This window comes from Phyllopteryx taeniolatus, chromosome 18, assembly GCF_024500385.1.
Source record: "Phyllopteryx taeniolatus isolate TA_2022b chromosome 18, UOR_Ptae_1.2, whole genome shotgun sequence".
In the NCBI taxonomy this organism is placed as follows: domain Eukaryota; kingdom Metazoa; phylum Chordata; class Actinopteri; order Syngnathiformes; family Syngnathidae; genus Phyllopteryx; species Phyllopteryx taeniolatus.
The window spans coordinates 17628314-17645546 of record NC_084519.1 but is presented as its reverse complement, the minus strand read 5'-3'; the positions used below and the strand labels follow the sequence as shown (position 1 = coordinate 17645546).

The following is a 17233-nucleotide window of genomic DNA, read 5'->3' as shown; positions in this document are numbered from 1 at the left end:
TTGAATAAAATGTGTTTTGTCTGTGTTCCCTTTGCAGTTATTCTGTTGTCTGCATTGAGTGTTTGTGGCTCAAACATGGCCCAGTCTGCAGCTGTCATCAGCGGGCTCCAAAGGATGGTTCTGTACGAGACGAGAGCCGTAAGTCGCTCAGATCTCACAATTCCACAAATAATCACAAAAGTCGCTTATGTGAAGAATGATTCGCCTCTAATGTGGACATAGTTGGTTGAACGCCGTGTTTGAGTCTTAAACGTGGAGTAAGTTAAGTTATGTAAGGTTTGAGAAGAGCCGATGATGACATTTTACAGCAAGTAAATGCACAGTTCTGGTAGATGACTGGAGGGCAACTGGAGCTTTACCTTGATGTGGACGTGAGATGGCAGCAAAGGCTTGTGTGGGATGATTTGCTCAGTTGAATCAGAATCCGAATCATCTTTATTGGCCGAGTATGTTAAAAGCACACACGGAATTTGTCTCGGGTAGTTGGTGCCACTCCGGTACTATAACCAAACGAGCCACTATTACAAAAATATACGTTTAGGACATCAACACATAAGTACCCAGAGTCATTAAACAGTGTAAGGTGACCACCAGTAGTGCGGTAATACTAATACAATGACAATTGTGCAAGTGATGCAGAGAATCCTCAAGTATTTTGAAGCGTCCAGTAGTCTGCGTATACAGCTCAACAACAGTTATGCAAATAACCGATATGAGATCATCTTCAAAGTGGCAAACAATTTTGGGAACCATTTCTTTAAATCTGCAGTTAACGTGATAAGAGATGCTGCTGACCCTGGGAACTCCCTGCACTTTTTGTAATTGTTTGTACTTAAAACAAAGATGAGTGCAAAATTAGTTTGACATTTTGGAAAACTTTTATTTTTTTTTGTAAAAAACCTTTTTTAAGTTTTCATTTAATTTTAAGACATGCTGCTGAGCCTGGGAGAATTTTAGTCTCGATAAAACATAAAAAAACAACAACTTTAAAATGTTGCAAATCTGATAAAGCTGTTTAATAAACACGTGCTTAAAGACATTTCAACAAAGCGTTGGAGTTTGTGTTGTTCAAAATCTTTACACCAATATTTTCCCTTTTACTGCAAATTAAAAACGGATCCAAATATCGGTTGCGGGCCTCTTTGACTAATTGGTATCGGTATCAGCCCTGGAAAAAAACAAAACAAAACTGCGGTCTGCCAAGGGAATGACATGCTTACAAAAACTTCAAAGGCGTAAAGTATCAAAATAGATGTTAAGCCATGTGACGTAACCAAATGCAATCCCTTTATTTTCCTTCCCCTTTGCAGAGGTATTTTTTGGTGGGGAGCAATCAGGCTCAGACCAAACACAGAGTGCTGAAGATTGACCGCACGGAACCCAAGGACCTGGTCATCATTGACGATAAGGTGAGTTAGGATCAGGGCAGCACTAATGTAATACACTTGGTATGTAATACAATATACCCCCCAGTTTCCCTGTGGGGGGGGGGGCTACATTGTACAAGTCTCTCCCCAGTCGAATACGTGCGTGACAGCCTGGCTGATGACTTGTGAGCTCACTGTAGCCATTTACCAGCTAGGAATTGATTGGCTCGTAATAATGTTGGGTCGTTATGATGATGATGATTATTATGATGATTGTTACTAAGAAGCATTTTCCAGGAACTATCCATCACCCCGCAATACCATTCCTGGGAATATTTTTGCGCGTATGGTGCTACAGTGTAATTGACAAACAGTCTGTAGATGCTTGTGAATGTCATTTTATTCTGATTATTAAAGTGGAGGTAGATTAACATAGAAAATACAAGCTCTTCTATGTGATATTAAAAGTGTACTGAAACCTTGTTTTTTTTCCTCATTGAGAGTGAAAAAAAGTTTCAGAATTGTTTTCATGCGTTAAAATGATCAGCGGTACAGAAAATGGAGGGATGGGAAAATAAAATATTTAAAGAGACAGTACATGCTGTGGACTGTGTCAGTAGATCTAAATCTACTAAAGCTAATCTCCTAAATCCTGTGACAGATTTTCCATTTCTTCCAATGTCATTTTTTTGTCTTGTAGCATGTGTACAACCAGCATGAGCTGCGCGAGTTGCTAGGTCGCCTGGACTTGGGAAACCGCACAAAGATGGTCCAAAAAGGTTCGTCAGGGCTGTCTCGGGCGGTGACGGCCGTTGGCGTCGTGGGTACGTGTCCGCCCGCCACTCTCCGGTCACGCTCTTGCACAACAACGGCGTCAACAACCACTGTGGACGACACAGACGGCAACACGCACTTGATGCCACAAAGCATCACTTGTCCAGGCGCAGGTGCTGGCCTGCTTTTGCAAATGACACACAGGAAGTGGGAAAGCGCAATAAAAGGCCCACCTGGCAGTTGAATGCGATTCACCACAATGTAGCGCAACCTCTATTTTTTCAGGTTTCACATAATCACCATTTGTAATGTACGCATAAGCAGCTTCTTTTTGCTTACTGCCCGCTGTTTCTAATGACAGCCAGCTGAAAAGAAAGTACGAGGAAGAAAGTTATAATTTGCGGAAACCAGGTCAACGCACACGTTATGTCTGCCGACTCCTGGCAGCGCGACGTTGGCGCTTGAGTGACGGCTCATCAACCTTCGCAGCCTTCCAAGAAATGTCACTTCCAACACAAGAGATAATTAGTGTGACTGAGTGTGTAAATGCCAGATCACTTTCTTATCGTGACCTACATTTGTTAAAGCTGTGCGTATACGTTCAGCAGGAGGTATTTGTTTGGATAAGACGTTATTCCTAAGCAACCACGAGAGGTTCAGTTGTCTCGGTTGGGAAGATTCATACATGAATGTTGCTAGGGAACGTGTTTGGAGAGCTTCATAACAGTCATTTGTATTTGACCAATGTTCGCCATTTACTTTCAATTTAATGGGAAGAAAAAGAAAGCAATTTTTCGTCGGCCAAACATCTGCTCAAATTCTATAAAAAAAAATGTTTTCAGAATCTCCAATTGGGAAAGTAAAAAAAAAAGGAACAAACAATGACAGGATCATAACATTTTTGATTTTGTGTAGAACGCAGTGGAAATGAGTTCCTGCTGTTCCTGTGTTCCCGTTTCTTACCAGCAATTCCACAGTAAAATCTCAAAACGGACCAGAATCATGTGACCATGCACTTTCAAAAGAAAATGTCTCCACATCCAGGTTTTTAAATATCACAACTAGAAACCATTTAATGTGACATGTTTTACACACCTTAAGTGTGACATAAACCCTTACAAGTCTTTTATATAACGATTTATTTCTTTATTTTTTTAATACCATATGAAATCCAATTTATTTAGTATTGTTTCAACATGGGGAAAAATAAGCAATGAAATCTAAAATCTAAATGGCAGCAGGCGGAAACAGCTTCATTGTCCCTGCCTCGAGTGGAAGAGCAATCAATTGTTCTGCCTGCCACTATACGTCACCGGCATAGATAGCTGAACCAAAAATACATGATTTGTGGTTCATAAATACACATTTTTGTGAAATGACAAAATGAAATTGGATATTTTGGGCACAGTGGTTGCAGACGCCAAATGAGTTTGGCTCCTTTTCATGCTGTACATTTTCCATACACTCGTATCCCCTGTGAGCCGTTATACACAGACAGACTCTTTGACATTTGCTAAAATACGCAGTTTTGTTTGGTTTCGTCTTTTTCTTTTCCTCCCCACTGTCTGTGCCCTTGTGCCTTTTTATGTCTCAAGCTGCTCTTTGACAAAAGGTCAGTGGGTCACACAGTGCATCCTGACAGTCCCCCCCCCCCCGTTTTGGTCTAGCGCTTGCTCTCTGGTTCTTTATACCCAGCTTTTAGCAGTGCCACCCATTTTGCCAAGGTGTCGTTTTCGCGCAGCAATTTTGCTTTTGTGTTCTTTGACAGGCTTTGTACGCTTCCTCGAAGGCTACTACATGGTGTTGATCACCAAACGCAGAAAAATGGCCGACATTGGGGGCCACTCCATTTACAAAATCGAAGACACTAGCATGATCTCCATCCCCAACGACTCTGTCCGGGTGGCGCACCCCGACGAAGCCAGGTACGGCCGTTTGGGTTGCTCCTAAAGATCAATGGACTTCAAGTTTGTCATTTTTTTTTTACCTGATGGGTCTTTCAACTCTACCCCAGATATGTACGAATCTTTCAAAACATGGACCTATCCAGTAACTTTTACTTCAGGTAAAATTGTTGTTTCTCACTGTCTTTTTTGTCACCATGTTTAAAGGGCCTGTGAAGTGAATTCAGAAGTTTGTTTCTAAATACGTTATGTGTTTGAAGATAATTGTTGAAAATGTGCAAAGACTGAGAACAATGTAGTACTCAATTGTGGAGATATAGCATTAAACCCTTTTTCACCTTTTTAATTTTCCAGTTTTTTTTTTTTTTTGGAGGGGTGGGGGGGGGGGACGTGGGCCAGTGGCACACTAGTACCACGACTAGAGTCGCCCCTCCCCCACTATTTAAGAACTTGAGCGGTTACCCAGCGCAATTGCGATGTGTAGCTAGCTAGCTATGCCCACATGCCAAAAATGCATCTTCCCTCCGGATCGTCATGGCTGCTTTAGAGTGCCTCGTTGTTAGTCGAGGGAACGGCAGAAGAGCGAGGAGGGCGGCATCTAAGGTTGACTTTTTTTTTTTTTGTGTTTGTTTCACATTGTTGCCTTGTTTTTCAGCATGTTTAATCCTCCTGTTATGTTGCGGGACAAATTGACCTGTTTTAAAGTTTAAAAAACATTGACTCATTAGTCACTAAATGTTTTTTAAACTTCAAAACGGGTTGGATTGTTTTGCATTTGTTTCGCTCTCTTTTTTTGCAACGTTGTCACATTGACCTACAAACATTTTGGTTGCACTGAAGAAACAAACAGGATAGTTAAATTAGCCTTGATAGCTTAATGTCTTGTCAACTCGTTAAGGGATTTTATTATTTTGTTTTCATACTTGTGATTATTACTGCGCAGCTACAGCTACGACCTGAGCCACTCGCTGCAGCACAACCTGACGCTCCTGCAGAGGCCTTACGAGCTCTGGTCGTCGGCAGAATCCGCCGCCGAGGACGAAGCAAACATGCGGCGCAAACAGGACAGCTTCGACATATTCGAAGACGAGGGGTTGCCCACGCAACGTGAGTTGGGGTCAGGAGACCCCTCCCCCCCCCCCCCTCCCGCAACCTCTTCTTGTGGTTTGTTTACATCCGTCCGTGTTTCTGTTCTCTGCCGCAGTGCTTTACGGCGTGCGCGCCGAGCCGTACTACAAGTACGTGTGGAACGGGAACTTGTTGGAGCGCGTCAAGGACATCGTGCACCCGGACTGGCTCATGTATATAATCCACGGCTTTTGTGGCCAGTCCAGTATCCTTTTAGCTTTTGTATTGATGTTTTATTATTGTTTGTATTTGAATCAATATCAATCAATCCATTTCGCCGTGATGACGCAACACAGAAGCAGACGGCATTTTTCTTCGCTGCAGGTGGATAATTAAAGTTTGTCTTTAATTTCATGAATAGTAGGACTCAAACAGACAATGACGGTTTTTTTTTGAAAGTAAGCTTCAACCAAGCGTCTCTTTCCAGAGTTCAAAATGTTTGTATTACTTTTTTATTCTCTGCAGCAGTTCATGGAATTCGTAAATGCAGCATATACACATAACAAACCAACAATATATGCAGAGTCATCCTCCCTTTGGATGTCAAAAGGCTCGAGATAGCTCTTTAAGTGTTAAAGGTTGCCGACCCCGATCTAGTTATTGGTCTGTTCATCCATCCATCTGTCTATCTTATATAGCTGTCCATCTTATGTTCAATATTCTACAACATCCTATTTGTCTGTATTCGATATCAAATGTCCATAAGTGGCTGCCAGTGTGCCATCTGTCAGCCGCGTTCCGATTTTGCCTCCTTGACCTCGGCCTGTCGCAGAGCTGTTAATCTACGGCCGCCCGGTGCACATCACCCTCATCGCCAGGCGCTCCAGCAAATTTGCCGGAACCCGCTTCCTGAAAAGAGGAGCCAACTGCGAGGTACAAACCAGTTGCGAGGGCAACCGGGCAAAAAACAGGCGCAGGTCTGCCTCACAGTTTCTTAGGTTCGGGATTCGATTCTTAGCTTGCTTGTACGGATAATCCGGCTTCCTTTCGCGTTACAAAAACATGCCTTTTAACTTCAGCAAAGATTCGAAATTGAACATTGGCTTGAATGTAAGTGTGAATGGTTATTTGTCCGTTTGAATCGAGTCTAGCGATGAAGAGTTGGTGATACGCGGAGGCTAACTGTGTGCCCTTTGTGCGTTGCGCCCACGCAGGGGGACGTGGCGAATGAAGTGGAGACGGAGCAGATCGCCCACGACGCCTCCGTGATGTCGTTCACGGTGGGAAGTTACTCCTCGTACGTGCAAACGCGAGGCTCGGTCCCGCTTTACTGGTCCCAGGACATTTCCACCATGATGCCCAAGCCCCCAATACGATGTAAGCCCACCGCGTTATCTCTTTGCTTTGTTCAAGGCTGAATTTGGCCAACGCAAACTGGACAAAGCATTAGGAATAATAATTGTGGTCATTTAGCAATGTGTTAGTGTATTAGTGTGGTTTTATCGTTTGCAGTGGTGTATAATTGCACTGCATCATTCTGGAAAAAAAGGTTTTTAATGTTTTGAAAACAAAAGAGGGTTTTTATGGTTAAATTCTCCTGTGGTGGCTTTGCGCAAGCCCCGTTCATTTGCAGAAGGGTGAACATCTTCTCTGGACGGTGTCCCCAAGTCTCCAGAAGTCGCTAGATAGGTTGCTTGTCGCTTTCTGGGCAAAAAATAATTGCCACGCTCGGCATTTGCCGGAGGCTGAACCGCTGTCCGAAATTGGATGATTTGAACCAGAGTGTGACAAGTGGATGTTAAGTGTGCAAGAATTCTTTCTGTGTGTCTTTTCATGCAGGAATGTCAGAGACTTTGTATTAAAACAGCAGTGAAGCGTTTGGAATTGTGGAGCTGCTGGGGTGTACGTACCATTTATGCCCGGCACTGACCCTAATGCTTTGTATCAAGCGCATGCAGTTCCTGTGACTGTATTCTTCTAACACTGTTAATTCACCTAACGGCTGCCCTCCTGGATAGGAACTATATTACAACAAGACAGGAGAATCGTTTTGGCCAATGGCCTTTCTCCTCAAAGGCAAGCCGATGGGCAGGGGCTCCCCATCTTAACGCAAAAGCAGGGCCGCAGTCGTCCTTGGCTGACTTTTGTGCGAACGCGCCGCTCAAAAACAATCTACTTACCTCATCATCCTGAGCTGACTTCGCTACCCGACATCACTTGCTACAATGCGACCATGTGATTTTTTTATTTTTTTTTGTGTCCTTTCCTGGCCTCCAAATGTCAGAGTTAATTCACTTGTCTTTTATTACGCAGTACATCTTATATAATCCCGACAGTGGAACCTCCAAATTCAAACACCACTCGAAATCTCCTGCAATTTGGAAACCAAGCAAACGTATTTGATTTTTGTTTTGTTTAAAAATACGCCTGTAAAGTCAGTCGAGCCCTCACCATATTCCTAAGTGAATCAAGTTGGAGGTTGGATCTTTAAGTTTCCACTTGATACCGCTCTTGATTCTCAAGCTGAGCATCACTTTAGCCCACAGGCTTGCGAACATTTGCGTCACAACAAACATCCATCATGGGAAAGAACTGCGTCAATGCTAATTTTGTGTCTTTTTATCTTCTCATAATGATCTCCCAGTTGTGTACTCATCGCTTGGCGTTCTGTTGAGCAGACATAATAAAGGGAAGATGAATTGATCCAATCATCTTCAACTAACGGGGACTATTATTTGGGTTAAATGGCGGGTATTTGTGGAATTTGGGCCAATGACGTTTGAACAGACGTGCCCATCTGATACGACGAGATTCTCACCATTCCTCTCGCCAACAACTTCTGGGACACCTTTGTTGCATAAGGGCGTTATTTATAAGCTGTTTTGATGACTACGTCTCAGCTGTGAGGCAGGCGAACGTAATTGGACATTCACCTTGCGGTCTAGAGTGTCATAAAAATGCGATCGTGAGCATTCTCTTAATGAGACATAAGATGCACAAGTGAGAAGTGGAGGTATACTACAATTGCGATACCCTTAACGACGTCAAAATAACATCTCGAAATCAGTTTTTTGGTCCAGTTTATCGCAATGGCTTTCGTGACTGCAAACGTGCTTTATTTGGACTTGGCTGATGCAATGTCAAATGTCAGATTGCAAAGCCCTGTAGAAAATGAATCGATGGATACACTTGTCAAATTTCATTCAAGCCATGGAATTCACCCAAATTGGCTGCGTCAAGTAAACTGGCCGACTTCCTGTTCAATATCGGGATGAGTGCTTGAAACTACTTCGTGCCAATCCGTGAAACTGCTGTCGGGGGCTGAATTTAGTAGCTTAATCTGAAGTTATCTTAGCAGGTTTAAAAGAAACCTTGTTACAGTTTATTTTTCTCAAGCTGCTGTGCCTGTCTTCAATCTCTCTCGCAGTGGACCAAGCGGACCCGTACGCACACGTCGCCGGCCTTCACTTCGACCAGATGCTACAGCGATTCGGGTCGCCCATTATCATCCTCAACTTGGTCAAGGTGGGCTAAGCGCTAATAAGCTCACAATGCAAAAGCGTTTCGCTGCTTTTCACAGCGGCCATTTTGATTTGGACATTTTCAGTGAGGTTTAAATACACAAATTGGGTGCACAAGTTTGACCACACTGGGTCAGAATTATACACCCAGCCTCAAATAAACAGTACTGGAAATAAAAAGTCTACACACCCCTGTTCCAACGCAAAAACGAGACCAAGATAAAGCATTTCAAAACTTTTTCCACCATTGTGACCTGTAACCTGTGCAACACAATATTAAAGAGAGAAATCTTTTCGAGAGAAGTAAAAATAAACCGAAAGCGTGTTTTTGCACAAGTGTGCACACCCTCTTATAACTGGCCATGTGGGTGTGTTAGCTTAACTGAAGACTCTTAATTGTCTTGAGGTGTGAACACGAGTGCGAATGGATGTTTGTGTATATGTGCCCTACGATTGGCTGGCAACCAGTCCATGGCGTATCCCGCCTCTTGCCCGAAGTCGGCTGGAATTGGCTCCAGCACACCCGCGACCTGCTCTAGGAAATTGATTATTTATTGCGATAAGTGAATAAATGCATTATAAAAATCCATTTTAATTCACTGATTTTATGGGGCAAAATGCTCAATTAATGCAACAGATATTACAAATATTAAATGCTCAGTCGTCTGAATTAAATAAGGAAGTAGGCTGCGTGTGGTCTGCTGTTCTCGGACGTCTTGAAACTTGAACCTGATCACGGTCTCCTTGCCATCGTAAATGGGATTTGTTTGACAAGCACTGATTGGATCGACCGGTACTCAGAACCATAGAAAATGCCAGGAACTCAGTGAAGATCTAATCAGGCAAGTTGTAGTCAAGTCCTCAGATAAGAAGAGACTGATTTCAAGCGCACCTTGCTTTACAATCCCATCTCAAATACACTCTGAAAACACGGCACGCTTTCTTTGTCGCATCGGCCTCACGCGGCAATCGCTCATTTGTGTTGCGCCGCATTGCCTCGCACAATGGGGAGCGCGCGCATCTCTGCCGCGCGGGTTTCAGGCTCACGTTGTCTCTGGCGAGGGGAACCGTGAGCGCGGGGGGAACCAATCACAGACCTCCAAGATCCACACAAGCTGCGGCCATGTGATCTTTTTTTTTTTTTTTTTTTTGTGTAACTGTGGGGATTAATGGTAGTGGACCCTCTACCCGTACACAATGTTGCTGGGCCTTACACGCATAGACAGACAGACAGACAGATGAAATAATGGGCAATTAGCCGTGAAATCGTGACAGTCCATCTTGCAAAGACTCGTCCTACGCCGCCCTGTCGCGGCTTCGGAGGAAGGGGAAAGCGTACACATGGCCCTGCACGTGAATGCTTTTTCTCTACCCGCTGCTTTAATGAGCATTTAATGATCGATTCATTTAGTCTCTTCCTTTGAATACTTTTGAAAGGACATCAGCACAAAATAACAAAAACAAGTGCAATGCAATGGATTACGCAAAAACTGGGGTGGTTTTCTTTCTATTCGGGCTGGGCGTTATAGCCTTAAAAAATGGTAAAAAGTCCCCTTTCTGATAGAAAAAGCAAATGACAACGACATTATTGAAAACAAGTCTGCTTTTTTTTCTTTTCTTTTCTTTTCCTGCATTTGCTTTATTTCTCCTGATACCAAACAAGCTTCGAAACTATTTTTCCCCCCCTAACATTAACTCGCGTCAACGTCCACAGAAAAAAAAAAATATGATAAAAAAAAAAATGTCTCTTGTCAAAATGTCTGTGTAGATTCTCAGTAATCAGGACATGGTAATCCACAAAAATTAAATGAAAGCAAATGGTCTTGGTTGTTGAAGACGCTTTCACCTTTAATCTAAAGGACTTCTTCAATTCAAAATCTTAATCATGGAGTATGAGGGGGCGTTATTCAGGATTAGCTCTCACGCTTACTATTCCAATGCTTTCACACACACACTACTGAAAGGCTCTCATAAGGACTACTCTCAACACTCTCATACGCACGAGTCTTGCTCTCATTAACACTACTCAAATGCTCTCATTTACACTAGTCAAATGCTCTCATTAACACTACTCTATCTATCTATCTATCTATCTATCTATCTATCTATCTATCTATCTATCTATCTATCTATCTATCTATCTATCTATCTATCTATCTATCTATCTATCGATCTATCCGTGTGTTTATCTATAGTTATAAGTCTATAAAAATGAGCACCATGTTCCTTTCAATGTCAAAATGTTTCCGCTCCTGCTCACCGGACGGTGATGATTCAGGACAAATACGGTTGCATCTCTAGCGTAAAGGGAGTATGTGTCACGGTAGGTAGTTGAAAGTGTGTGCCACCATTGTGAGGAAAAAAAGTAACGCAGTTCACGTAGTGAATGACAAGCCGCTAACGTTCAACTCCAGCCATGCGTTGAGTCAGCAGATTCATTGTTGTATATCTGTGCAGAAATGATTTTGCCATGAGAAGCTCTTTCTCCGTTTTGTTTGTATTCTTTTGTAGCTTGAGGTGCACAAAATCCCAAAACATTTGCGTCAAAGTCACTGCTCTGCTTGACATACAGTATTTATTTTCACAAAAAGCTTCTTATCTCCACTTTTTGGTAAGTAACGGGTGTTTTTACAAAAGAACGGAAAATGCTAAAGACATTTTTCGTGGTAGAAGAAGATAGTTTACTCTTACTTTTGGTAGGTTTATTGTCACAGAACACAATGTTGTGCGGGATTAAACTCACTGTTTGTTATTTGTTTTTAAAGAGTCGCTTTTTTGAGTGGTAAAAGTCCCCAAATAAAGCGAGCAAAAAGCTGCATTGGCGACACTGCCCGTGCTTTTGTAATCCAGCCGCTCCCTGCTCACCGCCGTGTTATTTGTGCCAGCCGTGCACGTCAGTAGCGATGCGTTTTGAGCCTCAGTAAAATGTATTCAAAAATTAAATAATATATATTTCCTTCAAATTCATCTATGAAATCGATTAATGGCCAGCCCATGTTTCTATCAAGCTTGTGCTCTGTAGGACTTTATTATTGGCCTTGTAGCGTTTGTGCACCGATTTGGACTTCACTAAATGTGCACGTGTGCTTTGACAAGTACGTGTGCACATTTAATTGCCTCTCGTCTGCTTCTAGAAAATGTTTTTCTTCTTTTCCCCGTTCTTTTTCTGCCTGCGTATGTGGCGCGTGCAGACTGCATAATGCGATACGTTGTCATCATTGGGAGTAGATGTGATCCGTTCAATGATGCGGCCGAGCCTACGATCATGTCGTACGATCGCTGGGACGAGTGGCCAACGAGGTGCGTGAGGAGAACAGTGCAAGTAACCACAGCCTAATGGAGCGTCTCATAAATTACACATGATTGGCATACGCTGTGTGTGGGAATAAGATGTGCGGGTAATGTCCTAGCGATGCTTCACTGGAGATGTACAGGACACGTACTGTATTGTGTTATTGCCCTTGATGAATAAGCAACAATGTACTAAATTCAAACTTAGTCTCCCCCCCCCCACACTATTCGCAGGGAGTGAAAAGCCAAAAGTAATTGAATCATTCAAGTAGAAGCTTTTCTAATTCCCTGCATTTATAGTTTAAACTGTAACTATGCCACTAACTATGTTTCCAATACACTTTAATATTTCATTTCAAAGACATCTTACAACATTACCAGAAGAAAAATGGCTTCCAAATGATTTGATGGGAAAACATGCACAGGAAGCGTGCTTGTATAATGTGCATGCGGTAACGACTCTTTGTAACTTCCACTAACAACCCAGGCTAAATATAGCTCCTCCCCAACATGATTGATGTATTACTTCAACGTACGTTCGTGACACTAATTACTACTTTGCGATTAGCTTCTTGTACCATCTTAGAGCGTTTTATAGAAAGAGCACCAATAGTTGTTTTTTTTAAAATTCTAGTCTCTCATTTATGAAAAGGTATAAAGAAATGGCAGGAAAAGGTACACTAAGGTCATGCACGACGACTTTAGAGGAATATGTTCAATGTTGCTTTTAAAATGAAGGCCTACGCCTTGCGTGTAACATTCATATTCATCCCACACAGTTGTTTATTTCACATCAAGTACTCGTCTTATTGCCGCGCTCCACGTCTAATCCTTTGTGGATTGCTTCTCCACACGGAGATGACGTGATGGCCGAATGCGCGACGGCGAGCAGGCGTCTGCCTCATGTCCAACTACGTCTACTCGTATGCTCAAGGGACCGTTTGACACAGCAGGAATGCTCTTGGAACGGCACATTAATGCGTCCAGTAAGGCCGCTATATTCCTTTTAGTCATACATGGAGTACATGTGACGTGCGTGCGTGCCTTTTGTTGTGTGGCAGAAACGAGAAAAAAGGAAACACGAGAAGATTTTGAGTGAGGAGCTCTATCCTGCCGTGATTAACCTCAACCAGTTTCTGCCATCGCAGCACGGCATCGAGTACATCGCGTGGGACATGGCCCGCTACACCAAGAGGTCAGAAGCAGGTTTTGCTTGTGTCAACCAATGTAGTACCACAGCAGTATTACATCTTTTGTATATTTTCCATTATCTTTTGATTATGACATTTTTATTGATTTTTTGTTTATATAATTTATGTATTTGTAGTTTGTTTATTTTTAGTTATTGATATTTTTGTTTGTTTTTATTTTCAAATTATAGTTTTTAGTTTTTTGTTTTATTTTTTCTATTATTGCTTTTTGTATATTTTTTGTGATGATCTTCCATTGTGTTACATTTGTTATTGTTATCTTTATTTTAATTTAAATTTTTGTTGTTATTCTATTCGGTTGTGTTGTTTTTTGTTTTATTTTTGTATTTTTCTCTATTAGTTTTTTGTACTTTTATAGATAATTTTTAATTTTATATTTTACGTAACAAAGTTTTTGTTATTTTGTTTACATATATGTATATTTTTGCATTTTGTATTTGTTATTTTTCTAATTCTGTATTACGTTTACTTTGTTTACTTTTATTTGCTTTTACTTATTTTTCAATTCCGTCCGGAATTTTGGGGGAGAATTTGGCAAAAGGCAGTGGTGTTTTTATTTGCATCTTTTTTTTTTTTATTTTTTTTATGTGAAGCACAAATGAGTCATAATTATTAAGTATTAATCATATAACCTAATCAAATAGTAACCTGCAGTTAAATTAAACCGATCTTTTCCCGAGTCAAACGTATATTCCAATAAGTTGTTGCTAGGCAGACTTTCAATTGACTGAAACAATGCTATGAGAATTATGGTACCATCATTTTTGTCGACAATTGTTTCACAAATTTCATTGCTGCTCTGCATGAAATATAAAAGACATGTAATATTAAGAAGAAGAATTGTATTTTCATTTGGGCGAAAAAACAACTATACTGTTATCATACATATTTTCTTCATTCTAACTATGTATAGTACATGTCACGTGCAGAATATGTGTCCCTCTGCTCTCCAGTAAGCTGTGCAACGTTCTGGACCGTCTGAGTATGATTGCGGAGAATGTGGTGAAGCGCACCGGCTTTTTCGTGAACCGGTCAGACTTCTACTGTCACACACTCCACCCGGACGAAAGGTGAGACTCTCTTCATTTTATTATTTCGTAATATCAGTTTTAGTGTGGGGGGAAAAAACATGGCTTGAATAAGAAGAAAGTTTAAACATTTGCATTTTTTGAAAGAAAGTGCAGCAACGGTATTTTAATAGTTTCCGAAATAAGAGCAAAACTGAACCCATCATTTCCTCTCCCCTCTTTTTATGTCCTTACATATTGCAAATAATACATTGATCAACACTTTTGTTTTCTCGGCGCTCTGAATACTTCATGGAAATTACGTCCAGCGGCGGTTGCGTCGCCGCCAATGTTTCCCGTAACGAGCCGAGCAGATTGCCCCTCGTGCAGCATGCGCGAGTCTGCGCCATGACCTGCGCGTTAATCACTTGTGTTGTGTTACATAATGCAAAGACCGTGCGCGTGCCATAGGCCCATTTATTAGCCGTGTCCTTGACTCAACTCAACCCCGTTTGACTTTATTTACCTTTGTAAACATATGCTTCTCGATATAAACCAGTGGTGGCTCAACGTTTGTGCTCAACGGCCACATTTGGTTTTGAAAACTGACAGATGGGCCAGGTTTTTTTGTAAATGAGGTATTTAAAAAAAAAAAAAAAGAGAGAGAGGAAAAATGTAATTGCCAATCGAAAATAGTTTCTTTTCAAATTGTTTGCTTTACAAAATCTTTTTGGTTTAATTATTTACAATAAATACTACAATTGAATTCATGAAATAAATGAAGAACAAACACATAGATGAAGAAATACATTTTAACCATCCAATTTAGGGGGCATGCGATGAATATTACAGGATGTTTGTTAATGTAAATCTGTTTTTACACTAAGTACCACCATCCTGACCAACATTAAAATATTGTTGCGCAGTAGTAGTACCCCTGATATAAACCAGTTTGTTTGGAGTCATGTTTTGGTCTCCCAAATAATGAATATGAACTACTAACGTCTTCTGCATGTCATTCTTTTCCCACAGATGGGGAGACTTGGGTGGAAGCATTTCAGTCAGTGGACGAGTGCAGGTTCGTTTAAGTACACGTTGCATTCCTGTTTTCCCCAAAAGATAATATTTCCACCAAATGTGTGTCTTTTGCTGCTTTTGTGCATATGGAATTTCAAAAAGTGACAGGAAAAATCATGACATTATTACAAATTCCTGTATTTGGTTTCAGTTAATGGTATACGTGTCCCTTTCTGTACATACTAAAAGTACCCCCCCCCCCCCCCCCCCCAAAAAAAAACAAAAAACTAGATGTTTTATCTTATTTTATCTGTCATATTGTTTTGAAATGTTTAACCCTATGCGGAGTGATTTGAGTCAAGTGAAGACCCAAACTCAATGGTGTAAGACCTCTTAAGTCGCCAACACGTGTTTTCAGACCGGCGTGCTCCGGACCAACTGTGTGGACTGTCTGGACCGAACCAACACCGCCCAATTCATGGTGGGCAAGTGTGCCCTGGCCTATCAACTCTACGCACTGGGAATGATCGACAAGCCCAAACTCCAGTTTGACACTGACTGTGTGAGGTAAGGCTCCTTCTGTCCATCGCTATCTTTGAAAATAACAAATCAATGGCCTGCATAGGAATATCAATATGTGTCTGGAAAAAGCCTTGCTAATTCCGGCTTTTTCCATTAATAAGCAGTAAAGTATGCGCAGCAGCTTCAATCACATCATCCATAACACGATCCTTTCAAATTTCCCCTAAAGCAGCACAAGTTTGTTTTCCTTGTTTTCAGCGGCTGTCCTCAGATGTGAACCCTTGATAAACTGGGTTTGGGAAATATGTAATAACAATAAGCTTTTTAACATTGCTATATAGAATTAAGCCAAAAACATATCGTATATTCAAATACCCTGTAAAGCTTGAGCTTTAATTGGTGGACAGATGGTCTCAAGTTCTCCTGCAAAATGTCTCAATAAACTTGATGACAGCAATGCGTCCAGGCCCTGAGGAAGAAAAGCAGTCCCCAACAATGAGGCCATCCCACCATATTTCACAATTGGGATGAGGTTTTGATGATGGTGTGCTTTTTTATATATATCCTCCACACATATTGCGTGTTCCTTCCAACCAGCACAACTTTGTTTTCGTCTCTCCTCGCAATAGTTTACAGGAACGAGGTGCTCGCACCCAAGAAAATTCCTGCTTTTGTGTGCTTCAGGTTGTTTGAGGAGCTGTACGAGGATCACGGCGACACGCTTTCGCTGCAGTACGGCGGCTCGCAGCTGGTGCACCGGGTCAAGACCTACCGGAAGATTGCGCCGTGGACTCAGCACTCCAAAGACATCATGCAGACGCTGTCGCGCTACTACAGCAACGCTTTCTCAGGTGTGTGTCCGCGGGAGAGACGTAAGGCCGTTTATCGTTGCTCTGGCACTCTCACAGGATGTTAAAGGCGACATCCCATTACAGGGTTGGGAAAACATTTGTTTTGAATAGCGACAGACAGGCCTGAAAATGTCTAATGGTTTATTCTAATAATAAAATCATAATTACTGTTATTGTTTTGTGTTATTTGCTATTCATAATGCTAAACATAATTGTGATAATGTATTATTATTTTACTTATATTTTATTTTGTATAGAATAAATCAATGAACCAATTATTTCATGATATAAATAAAACTAAAACTAAATACAAAAAATAGATTAACAATAGTTTACATTTTTCTATTAAGTCATAATAAAATAATTATAATTTTTTTGTTAGCTATAATGAAATCATAATTAGTAAATTCTTTAATAAGATAAATTAATGAAAACTACATAGAAATGTGTAATATAGTTTATTGTACTAATCAAATATTTTTCATTGATATTTGGAATATTTTTTCATTTCATTCATATATTCTTTAATATTCAACCAATCTACCAATTATTTAAATGAAATGAATGAATTAAAAAAATTACACAAAACTGAGTACCGGTAAAAACACACAACATTTAAAGTAGTTTATTTTATCCATATAATCTACCAATTATTAATAAGATAATGTATAAAATATGCATTATGTATGTATAAATGTAT

At 41.0% G+C, this 17233-nt stretch overlaps 1 protein-coding gene across 6 annotated transcripts in view; it reads left to right on the top strand.

Moving 5' to 3' along the window:
• The window catches only part of fig4a (FIG4 phosphoinositide 5-phosphatase a), a 29711-nt gene that overhangs the window by 233 nt on the left and 12245 nt on the right, over nucleotides 1-17233 (top strand). For 2 of the 6 annotated variants that reach the window (XM_061754012.1, XM_061754016.1), the window contains exons 2-16: nucleotides 38-138; nucleotides 1311-1409; nucleotides 2068-2191; nucleotides 3910-4066; nucleotides 4156-4206; nucleotides 4989-5152; nucleotides 5250-5378; nucleotides 5946-6046; nucleotides 6328-6490; nucleotides 8541-8638; nucleotides 12987-13120; nucleotides 14090-14206; nucleotides 15176-15221; nucleotides 15579-15727; nucleotides 16367-16533. In XM_061754012.1, the coding sequence (XP_061609996.1) occupies nucleotides 76-138; nucleotides 1311-1409; nucleotides 2068-2191; nucleotides 3910-4066; nucleotides 4156-4206; nucleotides 4989-5152; nucleotides 5250-5378; nucleotides 5946-6046; nucleotides 6328-6490; nucleotides 8541-8638; nucleotides 12987-13120; nucleotides 14090-14206; nucleotides 15176-15221; nucleotides 15579-15727; nucleotides 16367-16533 (1762 nt within the window). In that variant the 5' untranslated portion in view covers nucleotides 38-75. Of the gene's footprint in view, nucleotides 1-37; nucleotides 139-1310; nucleotides 1410-2067; nucleotides 2192-3909; nucleotides 4067-4155; nucleotides 4207-4988; nucleotides 5153-5249; nucleotides 5379-5945; nucleotides 6047-6327; nucleotides 6491-8540; nucleotides 8639-12986; nucleotides 13121-14065; nucleotides 14207-15175; nucleotides 15222-15578; nucleotides 15728-16366; nucleotides 16534-17233 lie in introns of all 6 variants that reach the window. The other 4 variants (XM_061754011.1, XM_061754014.1, XM_061754013.1 and 1 more) reach the window with 3 other exon arrangements.